General features: G+C 36.2%; 1 protein-coding gene across 2 annotated transcripts; it reads left to right on the forward strand.

Annotated features, from left to right (window-relative positions):
• The first annotated feature begins 311 nt into the window (after positions 1-311).
• On the forward strand, positions 312-18,146 carry LOC127850924 (uncharacterized). 2 transcript variants are annotated; one of them, XM_052384325.1, is made up of 13 exons: positions 312-1,814; positions 2,336-2,543; positions 3,075-3,367; positions 4,572-4,712; positions 5,929-6,159; positions 8,526-8,641; positions 9,966-10,107; positions 10,748-11,105; positions 11,457-12,120; positions 12,711-12,893; positions 13,436-13,571; positions 14,103-14,284; positions 15,103-18,146. In XM_052384325.1, the coding sequence occupies exons 1-13, from the start codon at positions 1,080-1,082 to the stop codon at positions 15,323-15,325; spliced, it is 3,612 nt and encodes a 1,203-aa protein (XP_052240285.1). In that variant the 5' UTR covers positions 312-1,079; the 3' UTR covers positions 15,326-18,146. The 2 variants fall into 2 exon arrangements, with proteins under 2 accessions (XP_052240285.1, XP_052240286.1); XM_052384326.1 differs by having other exon boundaries at positions 14,103-14,275; positions 15,103-15,320.
• The last annotated feature ends 6,357 nt before the right edge of the window (positions 18,147-24,503 follow it).

Raw genomic sequence — 24,503 nt, forward strand, 5'->3', positions numbered from 1 at the left:
GGTCCCTTTGTTAACACTGATTTAGTTAATAAAACAATTAAATCTCGCTTTATCTTACTTGTACTAAGATAAAAATAATAAACAAACGGATTTACAACGCAATTGCATACCACCTATGTGTTGTGTCATTCAAACAATTCTGCTTAAAATAAGACCTCGATTGTGTCAGCAATATTTTGCAATGTATACCTCACTGCCCGGCCTCACTGCTATCGTGATACACCGGCTATCTCCGGAATCCTCAGTAAGATTGATTTATGCAATAAGTCGTCTGCTGATCCAGAATGACATGACTGAACAAATATCTGACGTATAACACTTGTGTTTATATCGACACAAACCAAAATAAAATCTTCCGCTTTCTTTTTCGGTTGTCGTTTGAGATAAACGCACGTAAACCTTGAACTGAACATATTGAAATAACACGGATATTGATGTCGCTTTGATGTACCTGTTATGTTTACTATCTTTATAAGTAATATGTGATTTAGGTTCGGACAGCTGATTGGATATTTGATTTACTGTCTTCCTGATGATGTTATTTCATATCTCCGATATTATTATCATTAACTTTTTTGGATGTTTACATTTTTACAGGCGTTTTAAAGTGAGGTTGAGCTTTTGAGTCGTGTGATGGTTTAACCAAATTGATTATGCTAATCATTTGAACATAAAAGTTACAGAAATTTATAAATAAGCGTGTTGAAATAACAACGATGAATTGCGTAGTAACTACAATACATTTGGAATAGCGTTGTGAACGGTAGTGCAGCGATGAATTTTAACATCATTTTTTAGGTCAAGGTGTTTGGTAATTGTAATATAACACGTTCGAACAATACGTTGTTTTGGATTCAATTGTACATTTTAACGTAGCGGTTGATTTTAGATATAAATCATGAAGATAACTAATGATTCGAAGGATAGCAGAAACATAAAGTAACAAGTACTAGCCAAATAACACATGGATTTAAATTTATGACGCTGTGAAACACTATGGAACAGGTAAATCAGTTGACATTGCTCATGACCATTCTACTTCCGACTCAGTGCGAGCACAACACACGCTTCTAGACGCAATGGAGGCCCCACATGATGCTGATATATATATTAAGACTGAGGATAAAGCAGCCTCTGTAGAACGCGCTGACGTTGGAACAAACTATGATGCTGTTGACACAGTTTCTGTTGAAGGTGACAGTGTGACTTCAGTTACAACCATGGAAGTAGACTATACAATTCTAGACGACAAAGGGGTCCCTTCGGACAATAATTTATATAGTACGACAAGTGACCCAGGGGAAGACGTTGATATCTCTGAAGCTCTAACAAATCATGAACACAATGAAACACCTGTAACTGTACACGGCAGTGTAGTTTCTAATACAACCAGTGAGCTGAACACAGGTGTAAACGACACTGAGTTTACAAGTGATATGAACGCTTCCACCAATAAACCAGACAGACACCAATGCCCTCCCGGAGAGGACAATATGGAGTCAGGCATTGCTTCCAATCCTCAAAGCGTTTCTTGTCAATCTGACACTGTCAAGGTTACGGCGTCTGATCCCAAGGAAGACACTATCTATACAAATGGTGACCAATATGATGCCCAACAACGTGAAAGTGAACACGACAGCAGTGTAGCCGATTTTGTAGCAAACCTGACTATCGACGGAGCGTTTGACTGGCTCGATGAACGTAACATCGATCATGATCTGAACTCTTTGGATGAAATGAGGCTTCTTATTAAGAGAATGATCATTCAAGAGAGAAATAAAGCACTTACTACAAAACATAACGTACAGCAATCGGTAGGTTCTTTAAAATTTGATGCATTATTAAGCCTCGCTCTGGGAAAAAGGAGCTGAATGCATGCGCGTTGAGTGTCGCCCTAGATTAGCCTGTGCATTCCGAACATGTTAATCAAGGACAACACATTATGCCTACATTGGATTTTCAGTTAGTAGAGACCTGTCTTAAAAGAAATACTCCATAAAAGCGGAAGGTGTCATCCCTGATAAGCCTGTGCGGACTGAAGATGCTAATCTGGGACGATACTTTTCGCACATGCTTTAAACCCGGTTTTCCCAGAACGAGACTTATTGGATTTTTCCAGTTCTTTTTATAAACGTGATTAACTAACTAAATAAAGGAATCATTAATAATAATAGTTTGGTTTAATAAAATTAATGTCAAAGGGTCCCATTGCTTGTGTTAAAGCTGAATTAGTATCAGTATTTAATTATCAGTATTATGATTTTGTGAGCAAACATTTTCAACAAACATCTGGTCGTCTATTAAGTTACATATGCTACTTTTTTATTTATTTAAGCTTGATTCCGAAATGAATGAAATACTCATACGTGATCGCCAAATGAAGGATGATCTAGCTGAGTTGTACACCACCATACTAGACTTTGTCGGACATTTAACTAAAGATCTTCAGACGTCCCTATCGGAATTATATGGGGATTATGTTTCTAAAATGTCCAAATACAAAAAAGACCTATTGGAGGCCGAATGTCCAATTGTTGTTGCAGGTAAGGCCTTATAGTAAATAATATGAGCCTTGTTTTGGGATAAGTGGGCTTAATGCATGTGCGTAAAGTAGCATCACAAATTAGCCTGTGCAGTCCAGAAACATGTTAATCAGGGACGACGCTTTTCGCTCGTATTGAATTTTTCGTTTTAAGAAAGAATGTTTCAAACTTAAATCTAGTTTAGTCGGATAACACAGGCTAATTAGGGGTGATACTTTACGCAAATGCATTAAGCCCAGTTTTTCCAGAACGAGGCTCAATTCGATGATTTTCAACCACTGAAATCATTGCATACATTACTACGTGTTTGATATAATGTATATGTTGCATGAAAAGAAATACAAACTACTCTGTAACAAATTGATAAGGTTATGAAGCTATTGTTTGTTATAAAAGACACCAACACATTCACAAAACCGTGCACGCCATTTTTGCTTTTTAAAACATAGTGATTTAAATCAATATTTTTGTGTGTTTTATGTGTACATCAATAAAAAAAATCCTTTAGACTAAACTGTGTATGTAACACAGGAGAAACAAGTGCCGGCAAAAGCAGCTTCCTGAATTTGCTGTTGGGAACTGATGTGCTTCCGTACTCGTTGCTGTGCGCGACGTCAACCATTTGCCGCGTGCACCCTATTGCGGCAGACGCCGAACGCTACTACGTGGTACACAAGGCAGACGGCACGGAACACAGGCAGACGATCCGAGAACATGACGTGGAAGCGTTAGAGAAGTTGAAACAGGAAGTGACGCACCGAGATGCTGGAACGGATTATAAATGTGTTGATATATATTGGCAACTGCCGCTGCTCGGGAACAACGTACGTTTAATTTTTATACTATTATTATATTTCTAATTTGCGTTAACTTATATAAGTACTTCCTTATTAGAGTGATTGATTTCACCTCATGAAGTTGCGTTAGTTTGACCAGTTGGTTTTGTCTTTGTGTTCCATATGCGAAATATTCGCATGGTTTCCAATTTCAACCGCCTTTAACTGCGACAGAGAGAGTGTAGTTTTGTTCTAAAATATACATATGGTTAGTGTATGAAACTAAGAGATGTAAACGAAACTTCGTATGTCGCAACTAATTTTGCAAAGATTCTTATTGTAAACGAATGCGTCACTGCGAAAATGATACTTTGTGAAACGGCGTTATCCTTGCCCCTAAAACTCAAACATACACATACAATCGACCACATCGTTCGTAAACTCGCAACATGCGCAGTAAAAACACTTTATGTAGCAGACATGTCAAGTGTTTTACGTGATACAGCATGCAGATATGGTTTTGTTTACGTCTAACAAGCAATTAATTCTTTCGAAATGGAGACCACTGAGGTTACTGCTGAAACCACTAGTGTTTGTTCCTTGTAAAACGAACCAATAGAGTGCCCAAGTATTTATTTCATACACATCTTAATTAAGTCATGTCCGAAATGGAAATATGCAAACTTTAAATATGTAAGACGTTTTCTCCTACAATGGATTAAACAAAATGGCTACCGGTAGATTTGATTAAACATATATTAAGCGGTAATATACCTATATATTATTTTTCGGATATATCTTGATAGACATTCGTGTACTTCGAACGTAATATGATATTATTGGTATTGAGTAACATTATTCCTTTCTTTCGATTCAATAATGCATTTTGGTAATCCTTATAATTTACAAAAACAGTTTGGCCATAATATTACACAAAGAACATATCAACACATTTCGATATGGTGAAATGTAAATAGCAACTTTGGATTAAAGTAAATTAAACTATTCAAGTGATGCAAGTTTTTCCAAACAATTCAATATAACTTGCGAATACCTTTCAAACAGGTATATTTCGATTTATCTGTGTCAAAGTTTCGTGAGTAAAAAAACCCTCAGAGTAATCTCGTGTTTCGTTTAAATTACTCGATTCTTGTTTAAATTTATGAATTCATCGTAACGTTTTAATAATCAATGTATGCAGATTTCATGACTATAGCGTGTCATGCATTGAATGTTTTTATATAACATACAGTCGCATGTGACAATCGTGGACACACCGGGCGTCGGTGAGTGCAAGCTGCTGTCCGAGAAACTGTTCGAGTACCTCCCTAAGGCGGCAGCCTTCATCTATGTGCTCAACAGCGCCAACTCCGGCGGAGTCCAGGAGGATAGGGTGTGTTCTGTATACCAGCCTCGCTCTGAGAAAACGGGGTTTAATGCATGTGCGTAAAGTGTCGTCCCAGATTAGCTTGTTAAGTCCACACATAAAAGCGGACAGTGACGTCCCTGATTAGCCCGTGCGGAATGCACGAACACCAGAGAGTTCATAGAGAGCGGCTCATACGTTTTAATAACTAACTATCACGCTACGGAAACGTTATAAACCTTATAAAGCAGCTATCATCTCTTTTTGTCTGAAATATAACATATACCTTTTAACTGAAATATGAATGCGCGATACTTCCTGTACAATGAAATGTGTCCTCAAAAGACATGTTTTATACGTATTATGTTACGACCATCTCATTTCTTTAAAAAAACAAATACTATTGATAAATGAGCCGCGCTCTGGGAAATCCGGGCTTAATGCATGTGCGTTAAGCGTCGTCCCAGATTAGCATGTGTTGTCACCACAGGCTAATCAGGGACGACACTTTCCGTTGTAACTTTTCGTTAAAAGGAAGTCTCTTTTAAACGAAAATATATTCAATGATTCAAGACTCATCTGAGGAATGTTTATTCTTCAACTATTTATGTATTATTCACATGCATGAGTGTATGTAGTGCTATTGCATAAAATTATTACATAAAGCCGACGAATCTTGAAAAAAATTCACCTGAAGATTACAAAAGTAAAACAAGGAGTATTTGTGATTATCAAATACACTTTAAACGGCATTGGCAAGATTTGTTAATTAACAAGCATATGTGTGTATAAAAATGATGCAATAAACAATATTATTATGAGCATCGTTCTGAGAAAACTGGAATTAAGTCATGTACATAAAGTGTCCTCCCAGATTAGCCTGTGTAGTTCGCACAGGCTAATCAGGTACGACACTCTCCGCCTTTAAATGATTTTTTGCCCTAATTAGCCTGTGCATGATTAGCCTCATATGAGCCTTGTTCTGAGAAAAAAGGGCATAATGCATGTGCGTAAAGTGTCATCCCAGATTAGCCTTTGTAGTCCGCACACGCTAATCAGGGACGACACTTTCCGCCTAAACTTGATTTTCGGTAAAGAGGGACTTCCTTGAAACTAAAAAGACCATAAAAGCGGAAAGTGTCGTCCTTGATTAGCATGTGCGGACTGCACAGGCTAATCTGGGAGGACACTTTACGCACATGAATTAACTCCATATAATCAATACGAATCTTGTTGTTCGCAGCTGGTGACGATCTTCAATCGCCTCAAGCTGGAGGAGGCTAAGGGCGGTCTGTTCAGTTTCGATCCCAGTTGTACCATGTTCGTGTGCAACAAATGGGACATCGTGGAGGAGCGGGAGCGGAACCAGCCCGGCTCCGAGGCGCAGGTCTGGCAGGACACGGTGGACAAACTAAAGAAGCACCTACCGGGATTCTCCTGGGACAGATATATGTACAAAATGAGCACCACTGAGGTACGAATAATTGAGCGTTGTTCTGAGAAAACTGGGCTTAATGCATGTGCGTAAAGTGTCATCCCAGATTAGCCTGTGCAGTCCGCACAGGCTAATCAGGGACGACACTTTCCGCTTTTATGACATTTTTCGTTTACATGAAGTCTCTTCTTAGCAAAAATCCAATTTAGGCGGAAAGTGTTGTCCCTGATTAGCCTGTGCGGACTGCACAGGCTTATCTGGGACGACACTTTACGCACCTGCATTATGCCCAGTTTTCTCAGAACGCGACTCGATTGCTGTTTCGTTCGGTTTTGTATTTGCATCTTATTGAAACACGCGGTTGCACCGGAGAGGGCTATAATTTACAAATGCACATCACCTGGTTATGCAATATAGCTATGCCGAGTTTGATTTATACAGAGTGGTTTAACAAAAACACAGTTGTTTAAACATTTGATTGAATCGCGCGAATGTACAACAAACTCACCACATCCAATCTTATAAATCTTTTTTTTTGTGTTACGACTTGCAAATAGATGTTAAGAATAGACCTTCAGCCCTGTTAATTCAGAAATACGATCAACATTCCACCGGCACAGTTTGTGAGGGTCCTCGATGATATTTATGCGTTAAAGTGTAATCGGAGATATTAGTTTACATACTTGATACAGGGCAAACAGAGGAATTGATACTTTGTATTGCATATTCAATTGAGTCGTGTTCTGAGAAAACTGGGCATAATGCATGTGCGTAAAGTGTCGTCCCAGATTAGCCTGTGCAGTCCGCACAGGCTAATCAGGGACGACACTTTCCGCCTTAATTGGATTTTCGCTAAAAAGATACTTCATTTTAACGAAAAATGTCATACAAGCGGAAAGTGTCGTCCCTGATTAGCCTGTGCGGATTGCACAGGCTAATCTGGGACGACATTTTACGCACATGGATTATGCCCAGTTTTCTCAGAACTCGACTCAATTAAATGTTTAATAATTTTCACTGAAGGTAAATATTTATGATTGTTTTCTAATGTGATTGCATTTTATAAAGATATTGTTCGTTTAAGATCTTTTTGACAGAATCGTATATCAATTCAAATTAAATTTTTAGGAGATATTTAATCATAAATAATGTTTGCACATCCTAAAATTCAACGGAAACCGTTGAAAGAAAATAGAAATTGACAAAACATATTAGAGTTACGTTGTTAATCATATTGGATGAATGTACCAAATATGCACCACTGAGATATTGCTATAGTTTGTGTACCGGTACCCGGAAGGTTTAGATATTTATCCCCGGTATGTCCGTTTTTTTCGTGTGCCGATTTGTCGATCCGAATCTAGATTCTTCAAAAAATGGGAATACTTCTTTTTTGTCCTTATACATGTAGTTGCTTTTGTTACAGACATTAGGGAAAACAAAAATATGGATCGTGCGTCAGCTAAAAATTATAAAGTTAGGTTGATGAAACGCTGTATGAGGATAGACGGCCATATGCGGAATATGCACGTTATTTCACTGTTATCAGACCTGAATTGTGGTTGCTCTGGTTACAGAAATAGTCGGAAACTAGAATCTACATCTAGCCATACAAACAAGTTCAGAAGCTAGTTTCGTACAACTTCTGGAGATATGTTCTTACTCCGATATCGTAAACCCGGTAGAGGACTGTTGTTTGCTTAACCCATTTATGCCTAGCGCCTTGAAAAAAGGCATTGGCAAACAGCGTAGACCCAGATGAGACGTCGCATGATGCGGCGTCTCATCAGGGTATGCGCTGTTTGCTTAAAGGAATATCTGTAAGAAATATTCTAAAAATAGAAATATATATACTATACATCCCTAATTTTGGAAATAAATTGATTCAATTTAGAAGGATGGGAGAGTCCACTAGGGATAAATGGGTTATGGAGATCTGTTCTTACTCCGACATCATAAACCCGGTAGAGGACTGTTGTTTGTCTAAGGCAATGCTCATGCACTTTACTGGACCTGTTACTCGGCATATTTCCTATACACTTACACAATACAATCCGCTGAGTTCTGCGCTTAATAACTCTATCACAATACATGTATTTACGTTTTTGGTGAATATTTCAGATAAAATGCTTTGTACAATGTAGGTAAAAGGTGCGTTGAATGTATAAGCCTTTAATGTATACCGATGAAATCTCTGCAGTTTATGTCAAACACAACGATGTTAATTTACATGAAGTTCGTGTATCTTTAAACGTTATAAAATACATGAAGTTGCTGATTCAACCGCCGTTAATTCTAAAGAAGTTTTATGATATAAGATCATAATTACCGCATAATTATTTCACATGTTTATACTTTATTCATTATAATGTCAGAAAATCAATACCCGTAAGTTGTATATTCAGGCAAGCAGATACATCACTTCCGGTATCGGCTACACGGGACGGTATGCGGCGTTGATGGGAGGGCTGCAGAAGCTGATCTTGTCGAGCCTGACGGGCAACGCCAACATACACTACAGGTTAATACTTTGAGCCGCGCTCGGGAAAACTAGGCTTGATGCATGTGCATAAACTGTCGTCATACATTTGTATGTGTTGTCCGCACAGGCTTATCCGTGAAGACACTTTGCGCACATGGATTGAGGTCAGTTTTCCTAGAAAGAGGCTCAATAGAGACGCGTTCTGAGAAACGGGGCTTAATGCATGTGCGTAAAGTGTCATACCAGATAAGCCTGTGCAGTCAGCACAGGCTAATCAGGGACGACACCATCCGCTTTTATGGTATTTTTCGTTTAAAGGAAGTCTGTTCTATACTAAAATCCAGTTAAGGCGGAAAGTGTCGTCCCTGATAAGCCTGTGCGGACTGCACAGGCTAATCTGGAACGACACTTTAGGCACATGCATTAAGCCCAGTTTTCTCAGAACGCGACTCAATCTCCATTATCTAGCTGCATGCTCTGGCTGATCAGTTTCTTTGGAATACACATTGCTTACATTCCATTCTCCGCACTAATTGGCTAAAACAGTACTAAAACTCTCGTATTTGTCTTCAGAAAAATTCATAACAAATATATGCATTGATTTTTTTGTATACTATTTGTTTTTAAGTTGTACAAACTCTATGTGTTATATCTCATCCGTTCTGCGGAATTTACCTTCGAAAATATAAAAGGTCACGTGATACTCGGCACGTAGTTTATTAAAGAAGCATTACCTGATAAACAACATGCAGATTTTTTCGTCGAAAACTACCAAGTTTGAAAATAGAATCATATAATGCATGTGCAAAATATAAACATAACACAATGCAACTCAACTTTTAACGGTAAATTATATCAATTTGAATAAAAACATACCGGGTCGCAAACCGTTTAAACACGATTAAAATAAAAAAAGGGTCAATATATTTTGCAATAGACTGACATACATTCCGACGAATGAAAACATGAAAACTCAAGTTGGTTAGTACGGCGTGTTATGATCAACTCAAGTTCTGACAAAGTAGCTTGTGTTTTGTATCAAAATAAACATGCTCTATTGAGACAGTCACGTAATGATGGATACACGTTATTTAAAGGTTTACCGGGTAGACATACGTAGGTATTGTTGTATGGCAAATACTAAAATAATTAAAATATGTTATCATTTAATTGGTATGGATTGTTGACATTATTGTAATCAATATAAATGCATAATTTCATTTTGACAGGTTTTTGAATGTTTTTTTACTATACTTCTTCATCTGCTTTACATTGGCTTTAGTGTTTTAAAAAGTATTAAAGAACGTCTCTATACGCTAATCGCTGTCGTTCATAAAAAGAATCACTTTACCTCAATTTCTAGGTGGATAGGCAACTTTCTCGAGCAAATACGGAAGTATGTGGCGGCCCGCGTGAATCGTGCTCGTGCAACAGAAGTGGAGAAGAAACGCATGTTCGAAGAAGTGAACACTCGTCTGGCGAGACTGAGAGAAGACGCAGGCCATGTAAGTGAGTCTTTTCTAAACATATTGAACTCACTACGTTTGAGTTAATCCCACTGATGTCTTTTACCATTGATATTAAACATAATTACTTCTCGCGGTTGTTCACAGAACCGTCTTCTTATAATGTTTCTAGATTTGCATTTTTTTCCGTATTTTGTTTAAACCTATTTATTTTAGCTGAACGAGAGCTTAAGGCTTATTTGAAACGCCCTCGAGTCCGTTTCCTATGACTAGAACCAGTACTTTATGTCCACGGTGTGATCGAAAGAACGCTACGACAGTGGGGATCGAACCCATGACCTCCCGGTCGCTAGGTGCACACTATATCCACTGCGCCACGGCAACGGTATTTCAGCCTAGTTCTGGGGAAAATGGGCGTAATGCATATGCATAGTGTCTTCTCTTATTAGCTCGTACAGTCCGCACAGGCTAATCAGGGACAAAATTGTCTGCTTTTATGGAATGTTTCCTTTCTCTCCTTAGCGAAAATCAAGTTAAGGCGGAAAATATGGGACTACACTCTGCGTACATGCATTAAACCCTGTTTTCCTAAAACGAGGCTTAAATCAATAGAGGATGTTGACAAGACTATCTCCTGGTGATATTTCTGGAGTGGTATGTTATTATATTTATTTAACAGGTGAAGAAGAGATTGCGAGAATTTGCGCTGGTCAGATGTCGCAATCTTGCGAGTTCTCTCTTCGCGTATTTACACAACCCCGATGTACAAGCTCGGATTAAACTCTGGACAGATTTGCAGGCGCCGGTTATCGAAGCGGACGATTTCGACGCGACGAAACTTAAAGGAGAGCGTATGATACAAGCCCGAATAATGGATGAAATCACAAAGTGGGAAGCTGGTAACCAAATAGTGAAGACAGTCCAGAACGAGCTTACACACGAATTTAAGCTTGAATGCAAGTTACTGACGGAAGAGTGTACTGATATTCAGAACCTCATAGAAGGCGATATAATAACTCCAGAGAGAAGATTGTCAGGTATGGTTGTAAATAAATATGTTTGTCACCCACCGATAATCTAACCCAAATGTGAATAATACCTTCACAACAGTTCTTTGTCTTGCTTAATAATTAGACTGGTTTGCAAGGTCGGCAATGTCATCTTAAAACTGCATTTCCGTTTATATTAAAAGTTAAAAATGATACTTACTTTTGGAAAAACCATTAGTCGGATTGGTCATTTATGAAACCTTCAGACAAGTACAACCATAAAAATGTGTATTAAAAATGTAATAAACTTTTACAAAGGTCACAAAGAAATAATGTATGCTTGTAATTCGTGAGCTACGAGCGACTGCTGAGTAATTGTGTCGTAATGGTCTTTTATAGATTTTGGGAAACAGAACATTGAAGTGAAAACCTCTGTATTTACCACAAGTGAAAAGGTGATTCTGATTGTGGCTGCTCCACTATGGATCCCCGTGGTTACAGCCGCCTCGTTGTTGTTCCTTCCGGTGGGGGTTGGGATGCTTATAAAACAGACCGTTCAGGCAAAACAGCAACGAAAGGAATACACGAAAGATAAAGCGAAGTACATGACAATATGGACAGAACAAGTCATCGAAGATTTCTTTAAAGAGTCGGTCATTGACAAGTTTATCTCAGAAACGTACATGTCATTGTTTGAGAGGAAAATAAAGGATCTTTGCGAAGAAACTATTCCGGCACAGATTAAGGCGGACATTCAACAAGTGGAGCAAATACAGCGAGACCGGCGGTCGTCCAAGACAATAACCCGAGAATTTAAGCCTATTCAAATCACGCTGCAGGACATCATTGGACAACTCAAACTATACGGATTAAAATTCGTCACGAAAGACTTAATCGATGTAGCGCAGATTCGACGAATCCGTGAAATTGGAAAGGGCAGCTTTTCCACAGTGTACTCGGCGCTGTATCCGGCCACTGGAAATTGCAGAGAAGTGGCTCTGAAGATCCTAACGCTGCGCTCTGCAGACTTATACTCGCAGCTGACCGAATTGGAGTGCCTAAGGTTAGCTTTGCTGGCGGCGGTAAACGCCTTTTTATTGGAAACAACTTAACCTATTTATGCCAAGCGTCTAGAAAATAGGCCTTGGCAAACAGCGTAGACCCAGACGAGACGCCGCATGATGCGGCGTCTCATCAGGGTCTGCGCTGTTTGCTTAAAGGAATTTCTGTAAAAAATATTCTAAATATAAAACTAAATATACTATACATCCCTAATTTTGGAAATAAATTGATCCAATTTTGAAGGATGGGAGAGTCCACTAGGCATAAATGGGTTAAAGAAGAATCAGATAACAATGTGCTTTTCTTGTTCAAACTAGCGATCTACTTTAGCAATCTTCTTAGTCATTACAATATTGTTTTTTTGGTAACTTATGCTATCCATTTTCATAGCAGTGTGCATTCTACGATTTTTATTTTCCGGTTTCACGTGTTTAAAGACACTATAACTCAATACTAAAAGTAATATCGATTAATTTTGACACGTGATCATTACCTTAAATGAAATAAATATTGGGCACGACTACTAATGCAGCATTTGTTTAAATCATTATAATCATGGGTTACAATCCATTCAAGCTTTGCGCATTGCAGGAAACTCAAACAACATGAAAACATCGTAGAGTTCATCGGTGTTTGCTACTCTGATAGAATGCCTGCGATCACTGAAGGGGGCAGTCTGGAAACCATGAGTCAACACAGACTCATGTTCATGTTTGAAATATGTGACCAGTCATTAGAAGACTTCATCTTCAAAACGCAACATCTACAATGCGGGTTTGTATTATGCAGGATTGTCTGACACTTGTGCTTGCAGATAGTATTTTTCTCTGAAACGCATCTTCATTTGCGATCGATTGCAATTTTTTTTAGAAATGTGCACAAAATATCAGTTTACAATCGATATTTTATCTGTGAGCAAATTTGGCCAAATACATTATCACAACGAATTGCTATACATGTAGTTGATTTTGATACGGAATAAGGAAAACAAAACACATTACGTCTTCTTGAAACAATTAATATATACCTCTAACAATATGTGACATAGCATGTGATAAGTACTAAGTTTGCGTTGTGTGTTAGGGTCTGTTCATAACTTAAAGTCAGCAACTAATTATACAAAAATATTAACTGTTTGATGGCAAAATGTCACTTTTGCTGGCGGTTAGCTGTTAATCATTCGCCGAATGGATAAGTGTCAATGCTTCAATCCTAATGCAAATAAACTTGCTTGTATCTAAATTATATTCAATAACAATTCAATGCTAAAATAAATGCTTCGTGTGACATAGATATGGTTATTGCACAACTCTTAGGCACTACGACTCAAAAGATCGACCGACCGAAGCCCTGGATTTCTATGTGAAAGCAGGGGTTGGCATAGCCAGGGGACTGGCTCACATTCACGCCAGCAACTTTGCTCACAGGGATCTTAAACTAGCCAATGTCCTGGTAATGCCGAGATACCGTTAAAAAGATTTTAATATTTTCTCTTTATATGTATATGTCTCTGGAATTTCAATGTTCATTTAGTCGATGTTATAATCAATTTATTATTGTAACACTATCGGATTTTTATTTATTAATCTTATACTATTGCATTTTAAAAATGAAATGCGTAACAGTTTTAAACGTGTCAAAAATTTGGAAAACAAAACAACAACAATACAACCTTAAGTCAATTAGGTTTTGTTTAATGATAGACACTATTTCCCTCACTCAGTCAAAGAATGATATATGCGCCTCGCTCTGGGAAAACGAGATTCAATGCATGTGCGTTTAGTGTCGTTCCAGATTAGCCTGTGCAGTCCGCATAGGCTCATTTGGGACGACACTTTACGCTTTCGGTCCTTTTCGTTTAAAGGAAGCCTCTACTTAGCAAAAAATCCGGTATAAGCGAACAGTGTCGTCCCTGATAAGCCTTTGCGGACTGCACGGGCTGATCTGGGAGGACGATTTACGCACATGCTCATATGTATGCAGATGAGCAAAGGGGTGGTCAAAGTGTGCGACTTCGGCTTTGCCAAACACGAGACGGACTTATCTGGCACATACACAGGTACCCGTACACACATGTCACCGGAAATACTCTCCGGCAAGCCGTATACGAAGAAGACAGACATGTACAGCCTCGCTATAGTTCTCTGGGAACTTTGGTATGGAAGGTTAGTGTTAGTTAAAACAACAGTGATTGTGATACCAATATATGTTAAAAGCATGTAAAATGGGCACTTTAATTTTAGTTGTATTGGCCATATACTTTTGACTTGCATAAGCACTATACTTTTAACGTGCATATGCACTATACTTTTAACGTGCAAAGGTGAAACAATTCTGACTATGTAGAATGCATTTTTTCTTCTTATTTAAAAATTGATTGTTATTATTATCTTTATTGTAATAATTCTGGGTCACATAGGGCTCGAATAAACGGGTTTTAACATTCAAAGATTTGTATAGACTGTTCCAATGAGTAGTTTCCAGATTTATGCATGTGTGATTCTTTCTTTTTTGCTCTGTGTCGAATTCTAAAGCAATGTATTACTAGTCATTGATAAAGTTCCTTGTATTGATATGATTTTTGTATTGATATGATTTTTCTCCTGCAGACACTACTTTATTACACTACTATGTTTACACTGCTAAACATTAAAAGTATTTGATTGTAAACCACGAGACATTTTTTGTTTTATTTGTTATGCTCTATTTATTAATTGTTTACCCCAACCGTCAATTATGCATATGCGTTTGGTCACTAATTGAGTCGTGTTCTGAGAAAACTGGGCATAATGCATGTGCGTAAAGTGTCGTCCCAGATTAGCCTGTGCAATCCGCACAGGTTAATTAGGGACGACACTTTCCGCTTTTATGACATTTTGTGTGTAAATGATGTCTCTTTTAGGCAAATGTCGGGACGACATACATTATGCCCAGTTTTCTCAGAACGCGACTCAATTCTTAATCGTTTTTTTTCCTTGAACAGACACGCGTATTCGGAAGACACTTACGATACTTTTGACGTCGGGACCCTGCTAGATGCCATAAAGGAAGGGACCCGCCCAAACTGCAGAGAAAGATACGCCATACCATCTAACCTTGTTCAGTTGATCGAGAGATGTTGGGATGGCAATCCAGACGTACGACCAACCGCAGAGGAAGTGACAACAGATTTACAGATTGTGTTTAAAACCAGACACTCTACATGAATAATGTTATAAGATGGTTCATTAGAGAACATGGATTGAGCAATGCAACTACTGATGATCTATTGAAGTTTGTCGTCATCGATATATTTGGCTCAGTATCACTGAACGTTATCTTTGAAAGATCCCGTACTACATGTGGCAAAGAACGTCTGCGTATGACACGTATACAATCATGCGTACAATCATGACAATGTAAATACACAAGACAAAATAAAGAACAACTGTACACTGCTTTGAACCGTTGTATTCGAAGTAACTTGTACTTCAACGCGAACACCTATTTCAGTATGTGCATGAGCAACTCGGACGAACCAACAGGACGCATCTTATTATATAAATTGGACCGTGCTCTGAGAAAAAGGGGTTACATGCATGTGCGTAAAGTGTCGTCCTAGGTTACGTCACTTTCCGCTTTCATGATTTTTGTTCGTTTAAAGAAAGTCTCTTCATAGCGGAAATCCAGTTTAGGTGGAAATTTTGGTCCATGATTAGCCTGTGCGGATTACACAGGCTAATCTAGGACAAACTTTACGCACATGCATTAAACCCCATTTTCACAGAGAACATTATTATTGTTAATGAAGCAATTACTCTTTGGTCTACTGAGTATGCAGGCACAACAGGTTTGTGGGTGATTCATTAACAGAGATTTAGTAACAAATGTCATAGTCTATCGCTTTAATAAATGCATTATTCGAAATGTTAACTCCACAATATAGTACATAATGCACTTGGAGACTTTTCTAACGCAACACTTTTCAAACTTGAATATCTCATGTATTAGTAAAGATTTTGATTTAAAATTGTACATGTGATCAGTTGACTACATTCTGAGCAAGCTCGAAATAAAATCATTCATCCCTGAGGACCAGACACTTAAGCACGTGGAGTATGTATGGTGTCATATGTTTTTCACGTGGGAATGGTGAAACGCCATATTATTCTAAATTTATTATAATGTCACCATTTTAGGTGGGTTCTTACATCAGAAAAACATCAAATTACTTAAAAAAATTGGCTCATATAAATATTCAAGAGCATAACCGCGCATTTTGGCGCATTGCATGCTACATGTAAGTGTATTTGAGACTTTCCAACGCAACACTTATCAAAATTAAATATCTCACTTATGGCGTGTCAAACGTTTCAAAATTCAAAGTTTTCATATTTATGTGGTATAATTATATATACAACATATATATGTTAAAATCCTATATAATGTATGGCCTATATATGTTGTATAATTTCATATTTATGCTCGATATTTTCATATATATGTTCTAAAAGTCCATAATATGTATGCAATATTTTGATATATATGTGGTATAATGCCGATATTCGTGTTGTACAATTTAAAAAATATTTGTGTGTTATAAACTTTCATATTTGTGTGCAATAATTCCATATGTTTGTTGTAGCCTGCAATTGACCAAAATGCGCAGTTGCGCCTCTGAACATTCAAATTAGCCATACATTTTTTAATTAATTAATAATGTTTTACTGGTGTAACAACACACCTTAAATGATGAAATTGAAATAAATTTAGAATAATAGTGAGTTTCACCATTGCCTTGTGCAGAAAGATGAAGCCATACATACCCCACCTGCTAAAGCGTCCGATCGTCACGCATGAATAATTTTAGCTTGAGATTGCTCAGAATAGTCAAATGATCACACGTACAATGTTAAATCAAAAAATTTGCTCACAACTGAGATATTCAAGTTTGAAAAGTGTTGCGTTAGAAATGTCTCCAAGTGTAATGCGGGTAATTTCTTTTTTATTATTTACAAAAAAGAATGCAACCATGTAAAGGCAATATAGTTCTTTTGTAACATTATTTTTTGTCGTACAAACGCATGTAAGTAGTCGTAATATCGGTGTATTGGTTATTGTGGCATTATACAAGTTACGAAATTTTATGATATACATTATGATTTATAGTTAATACTATTACTTAAGTGAAAAAACACACCCGATCTTCAAAACTACCTCATTTGCATCTAAGCCTCGCATGATTTTACTTAAATTTTCTAGTGGCATTTCTAACTTAAAATAAAATGTTTTTTTTGTTTGCATTTTTTCGACATGCATACAAAAACATTGAACACGTGCATTTAATAAGTACAGATGGACGTCAATATTTGGAGAATTGTGAGAGAACTTATGAGGTATGTCTGAGAAGAATGTTTCTCAGAATACATTATAACAATTTTTTATAATTGAAACAACTTTTGCCAATTGTCAATTCACAAAAATCATGTTGTTCTTATTTGTTGAGATGATGCTTTATTATATGAGTTCACATAAAGGTCGCATACAATTATTCACTGAGCTTTGGAATATTTATGTGTTGTTAACCGGCTCTATGGTTTTAGAAACAGGGGGACTTTGTGATCTTTCCTATTTGCTATATGTCTTGTTTTCAGTTCCTGAAAATAATTTGTCTTATGTATTTCAAAAATTAATCGTCAAACATAAAATAAATGTTCAGCGCTGAAGATCAAATATATGCTATAACATTCTTTATGTTGCCGTAAATTCACGAGCAGGACTCGATGCTATTTCGGTCATCTTGTTTTTAAATTTTCCATTTTATGGTTTGGAACTTTTGTCCTTGTTTTAGTATATATTTCAAAACCATTCGTGTAACAGCATGCATATAGTGTCCAATCATAATTTAGTCAGACTTTGATTGCCGCTTTACGAACGTTAAATATCCTTCAACCATTGTTTTGCACACTGATTAGTTGTAACTCTCATATATTTAGTCGTCATGCTTCCGTATATCATGTCATTTTCAAATAAAATATGAAAATAACACCCACAGTTGTATTGAGATATCATACATTGTATTGGTTTAGAATTAGGATAATATAGTGTATATTTTTCGCTCGAATATGTACGAATTACAGTTGTAATGGTAAAAGGTCACGAGTTTTACATTCCATCCATATACACATTATAGACAAGCTGAGTAAACTTGCATCTCATTTCTCATTTCTTAAGCTAATTAATGTAGAATTTTAAACTATAAAACGGTGTGTTTTGTTTTTATCTTCTCAACACATACCAAATGTACACCAAATAGAACCGGGTATAGTCCAAGGTATTTCTCCACAACTTATAAGCACTGTGATATCGCGGTGGCACAAGATTTTAAATCTATAGTAATATACATCATTAATTCTACCTTCCATGATGTATCACTGAAACATTGCCAGCAAACATAAACTTTCGTCCATTTGAATTTCATTGATATATTTTCACTCGCGGATAACAGGTTTATATAATTAATACTTCAGTTTAGTATCGGGCAATCTGCCCCCGTCATTCCCGACTCTCCAGCAACCAAATCAAGCAAAATGCCGACAAGTATTACATTTATTGACGTGTTTGCGCTTTTCTACGTTTGCTTTAGTTTTTTCCCGTTGTAAACAGTATTTCAGTCAATTAATGGCAGTCGGTAAACCAACCCACATTTTGTCCATGCCAGCTGGCTAAACAGTATTAAGTGCATTTACTAAGAAACAGTAACTGACACCTTCCCTACTTAAATCAGAGGTAGAGGAGATGACCTTAGAAAGAATTTCATGACCAATCACACCACACGTGTTGTGGCCATTGCGGGATGGAAACCGCGAACCTCGGGTTTTAGTCCAGCCCTCCCTCAACTGAACTAGCCGGTCCAATGTTGACGCATTTACGCGTAAAACGCACACAAACGTTGACGATAACATACTCGTGTGTCCGATGCCGTGATGAGGAGACGCATTTCGTTCAAATAAAAAGCCAACTCGATATTCGTTTGTAAGTGCATGCACAGTTTTGAATAACTAACATATATTGGAGATTCGATTTGTATTGTTAAACAAAATGAAACTCTTTAAATCCGGTGAGCTGAACGTTATAGAGATAAATTCTCATATGCTTGAATTATTGGCTATCTTGCTTATTGTCATGTTTGACTAAGCTATTATTTATTTTAGGCAAAACAAATTATGGTGTGTACATTACATGTTTACTCTGAATCTCCAGTTTTATCGATCTGTTGATTAAGGACTTGTTACGGTGTCGAAAAACATTGACGAAAATGAGTGACGAAGTTTCTGAACAGAACAGAACAGAAATATAGTTTATAATTGCATCGAATTAAAATTAACAATGGCTACAGTATAGAATAAGCCGCAGTCTATAAACTCGTTTTTGCGTTCGGTCTTCTGCTGTGTTTGTATCCAAATTTATTAGAAAAAAATAAGTTAAAACGCAAATTTGTAATAACTTTATATTATTTTTAATGTTTCAATGTTTTAGTGGAACTAAAATCCTTCTGTCAGTTTGGGAAACGTTCAATTCATATTTCGTTAAGCAGATGTACTTAACATAGAACAGCTTTGAAGACAAACTCCGAATAGCAATGCTAAAAGATCACTGGGCGACAAATCCAAGGATACTGTGGTTAGATTCCTGACGCGGCCATTTATTGTTTGTCGGAATTGTCTCGAAAAAATGTTCACAATTACTTTGCCCTGACCTTTAATGCAAGAAGAGAATTTTACAGTTACTAGCACAACAACTTGCTAGTTGGATATGGACGAGTGGTTAAGGTGATATGCTTCAAATTGAAAGTACCCAGTATAAAATATTGGTTGTGCAATATATTGTTTTTTTAACACCCGAACGGAAGCATGAAGCATTGCATTTGTCGGACCGTCTCTATGTACACCCGGACGTCCCGACGCTTGTGCTGTTGACCGTTTGTCATACTAGAATCTATACAGGGATTTAAATAGACGCATATTCCTGCATTTTGAGGGAAGCAAAGTGAAATTGATTAGTTTTATTTACAGAAGTAAATAATCTTCCCTGGGTTAATTTAACCCAATAAAATCCTTGTCAAAGGATCATCCTTGTGTATCTTATAAACCCCCTTGATCAATTTCATTCTCTAAATGGGAAAAGCACAATAACATATCTAGTTTCATATTCCTCTTAAGTATAATAATGGCACACAGTTGGTTTTAGTCCTTAAGTTGATAACATTATTCGACGAAGTGAAGATCAAGTTCACACAAACCTACAATGATTCTTTGGTCCAATTATAATGTTTGTATTCTATTTACGACACACAAATCAACTTTCACTAGCTTAAATGAAATGGCAATACCCAGTGTTTGTATTAACGTCGTCATATCAAATATCCACATGCTTAAGTTATATAATTATGATATTTTAGAATACATTGGATATGTTGATACACATTCTTATTGGCATTATGAATTAATGATGAACATAATATTCTTATTTTTCAACGATGTTCTCAAAATAAAATATGCAATTGAAAATACATAGGGTGCTTTATTATGGTCAATGTATCCAGTAATTATTATATATTCATTTCTACGTTTAATCGCAAAATATTGCTATAGACAAGCTGTAGCCTAGGCAAATGATATCAAGACAAATGAGTGTCTCAGTCATTGAAATAGATGTATAATTGCTCAGCTTAAGTTTTGAACAAGTAACAAAGAAAAATATACATTTGTTTTCCTTACCTATTATCGTACCTAGTATCCCGGAAGGTAACACAAAAAACAAACAGTTTGATTATGCAAATCCCTGTGTGTGTTTTAATTGGAATTCAGATTATGAGATACATACTCTTGTGCAATGTGTTGCAATAAGTTTGTTGAAGCTAACACTTAGTTTCTGCAAGGTGCATCTTCCAAATGAATTAAGTGATGTGATACAAGTTGCTTCAGTAAACTATGTATTTGCTTTTCTACACTAGTAACATGTTTTGGTTGTTTGATGTACACATGTAGTAGGTTTCTTCTGTGTTTTTGTCACTGGCCACATCACCGTCTGTTATACGTTGTAATGATGTGTATTTTGAAATTGTTTCAGTATGCGATCCATATATACAATTCTCGGTGATTAATTAAACTTGTTATATTATTTTTATCAATTAAAAATCAATGATATCACAAATAGTTTTTTATCAATTCAGTTATTATACTCATTTTGCAGTTCATTTTAGTAACTTCAGCATAAATTATAGTTATGATATAATATGAATTTCCCACCAAACGTAAATTGTTTAGCATAAATAATGTTGATGAAATACAATATATTTCAATACCAGAATGTTTTCACTGGTTCATATTTACTGCACTATGACATATTTGGAGATGGCTTGAGACAAACCCTGACACTTGACACAGGATGTCCCATAAAGACAAAGGTAATCAGGTGATGAACGAATCAGTGAAACTCGAACTGTAAACAAATATTATTTGATGGCATTGAACGCTGCTAACGTATTTCAATAGACAAGTCTGTTGAGGTATTATTCTTTATCTGAATAATTCATGTTTTATACATTGAAATGAGACTGTTTTATCCATGAAGCAATACTCGACTGTAATTGTATTTCAAGGATGGATTACACATAAAGAAATATTAAAAAATGACAACAGTTTTAAATGAAATGTGTTGTACTATTTGTAAATATTATACCTCACATAAATTTGTTTCTTCTTTGCGTATATAAACTACACATGTCCGTTATTTTGAATAGTGCCCGGTAAAGATGCGCGCGCCATCTAGTCAGCGGGCGCTATTCAGAATAGCGCCCGCTGACTAGATGCGCGCGCATGTAATAGTGCCCGCTAGAATAGTTATTTGTAACATTTATGCAAATTTTATTTGGTAAAGATTATTGCATTATATACTCAGGGTAAACGCACGATTCGTTTAGCAGGTCACAAGTGTGTTTTTTTTAATTATTAATCACATCTTCAAAAATACAAAACTTAAATGCTATATTTATGTTCAGTGTTTCAATACATGTTAAGTGTAATAAAAGCATATATCTTTATATAAAATGTATCTCAATATGTAAAATTTTTTACAATAAAAATGAATTTTGTATAAAGAAGCGAATTTCTCCGTGTCCAACTTTCGCAGGGAGACAACTCGCGCACAACAATAATACCGTTCATATTATCATATTATTAATAGTAACGATTCGTTTGGCAGGTCACTAGTTTGTGTTTTTTATTATTAATCACATCTTAAAAAATACAAAAACTAAATGCTATATTTTGGATCAATGTTTTGCAACATGTTTTCTGTAATATAAGCAGTAATCTCTATATAAAACATATCTCAATATGTGAAATGCTTTACAATAAAAATGAATCTTGTATAAAGAAGCGAATTTTTCCGTGTCCAACTTTCACAGGAAGACAACTCGCGCACAACAATAATACGGTACATATATTATTATTAATAGTAACTGATACATTTTGACGGAATTTATATTGTGTTATTAAATTTTAGTTCTATTGACATTTATCTGCACAAACATGTTCGGTATAATAAAAGAAATAGAAAATCTCACTTCAGGTCCAATGGCAGAATAGTGACCAGCCAGGCAGCCCCAAAAGTATGTTACACACATTTTGGGAAAATCTTTTATTAAATTATGATAATATTTATTTATTTTATGTCTTGTACATGTTGCATTCGTCCTTCGTGAGTAAATGGCTAATACGGTATACGTTATAATGTTTTATAGAACACACACGGATGACTTCATTAGAGGTATCGACTACAGGTGCCTTTTATATAAATAAAGCAAACCTAAAAGTCCAATGATTTCTTACATTCATCTGCCGTGTTTTATTAACGCGATCCTATTGTGAAAACACAATTCATTTGTCTTACATTACCACCCCATGAAACCCGATACCTTGTGAGCAGTGTAATACCAATGGAGCAGTGTTTGGTATTTTAGCACGAACTTAGAGTAAGTAAATTGGAAAAAATAAAAAGTGCAAAGATTAATTTGAAACAACTGTGTATTAACATTGATAACAAAGGTATTGGCCTACACGTAGAAAAAATCCTGACAAATTTTCTTAAACAATGAGCGAAATGTGGCTCCCTGAAGTAGAAGATCGGGCAAAATGGGCCATGTTAATGCTAAACTACCGAACACTGCTCCAATGGTATTACACTGCTCAAAAGGAATCGGGTTTCCTGGGGTGATTACGGGATAAACGAAAATAACGAAAATTCAGATGTCCGTAAATGTAAGGTCATTTTAATAGAAAATCTGAGAGTCAGAACAATAAGAGTTACAAATATTAATTATTGGGGCTAAAAATATATGGTGTCCAAAAATCTAGAGTGTCCGAGAACTTAGAGACATACGTTGTGTTTAACAATTATTTAAATTTGTGTTTCAAATAAAAACAAAGTCTTTGCATGTTATAAAAACGTGTTTGTTTCTGTAGATATCTATGCGATGAAATACGTGTTTTAATGTTATGAGAAAGTTTCTTTTTTATGGATACAAATGCAAACGTGATGTTTAGGTTTAAATTTTCAATATGTTATGAGTTAACGTGTGAATGTTGTTAAACTTATTATTTTAGTGTGCTAAGTATTTAAATAATTATTTATTATACTAATTTGCTGCCACCAATAAAAGCTGTATCACATATCCAAATACAAGGAACCTTATTCAATTGTTGCGTTTTCTGTTGCCGCGCCATAAAAGTAGCCGGTCTACTAAAACAAAAAGCGTCAAGTCCTATATGACGGGGCAAAACAATTATACCAATTAATTGTTACGACACCGTGCGTAAGCTAAAAACGCTTGATAAAAATGTCAACACTGCTGCTATTGAGCTTACTGTGTCAGCAACAATAACAACAACCAAATAACAACACAAAACAACAACAATACATCTCATATAATATAAATTACCTAATTGTTGTCATTATTGTTAATTATTATTGCATGTCGTTAATTTAAACGGTACTTTAAAGTTGAAGTTATGTATGTAATAATTGATGGCGAAGTGTTGGGTTATTATTATACAGAGTGCACTTCGAACCGTTGTTTATAACCGCAAAACCAAAGCTCACAGTCAATTATTTCGATTTCTTTTCGCCTTAATTGTTATGATTCGATTTCATTCGTAAGGTACACTTTCACAGTTTTAGGCTGGATACATAAACATACTAGGTCCTTAATAACAAAATATCAACTTAAACATCGTTTGTTTGAAACGTGCTTGTGGATCAATTGTTTATTTTTTGTATTTTTATTCTTTGTATTTATAACTGGATAGCTATTTGTTTTCCAAACATTACACATTCCCGACA

Source organism: Dreissena polymorpha, chromosome 11, assembly GCF_020536995.1.
Source record: "Dreissena polymorpha isolate Duluth1 chromosome 11, UMN_Dpol_1.0, whole genome shotgun sequence".
Taxonomy (NCBI): Eukaryota; Metazoa; Mollusca; class Bivalvia; order Myida; family Dreissenidae; genus Dreissena; species Dreissena polymorpha.

What these genes read in the sequence shown, in the direction of transcription:
- LOC127850924 (XM_052384325.1), top strand. Translation starts at nt 1,080, where the DNA reads ATGGAGGCCCCACATGATGCTGATATATATATTAAGACTGAGGATAAA. An exon ending in AACATAACGTACAGCAATCG is followed by an intron (nt 1,815 to 2,335) that starts GTAGGTTCTTTA and finishes TATTTATTTAAG; the next exon opens with CTTGATTCCGAAATGAATGA. An exon ending in AACGCCAACATACACTACAG is followed by an intron (nt 8,642 to 9,965) that starts GTTAATACTTTG and finishes CTCAATTTCTAG; the next exon opens with GTGGATAGGCAACTTTCTCG.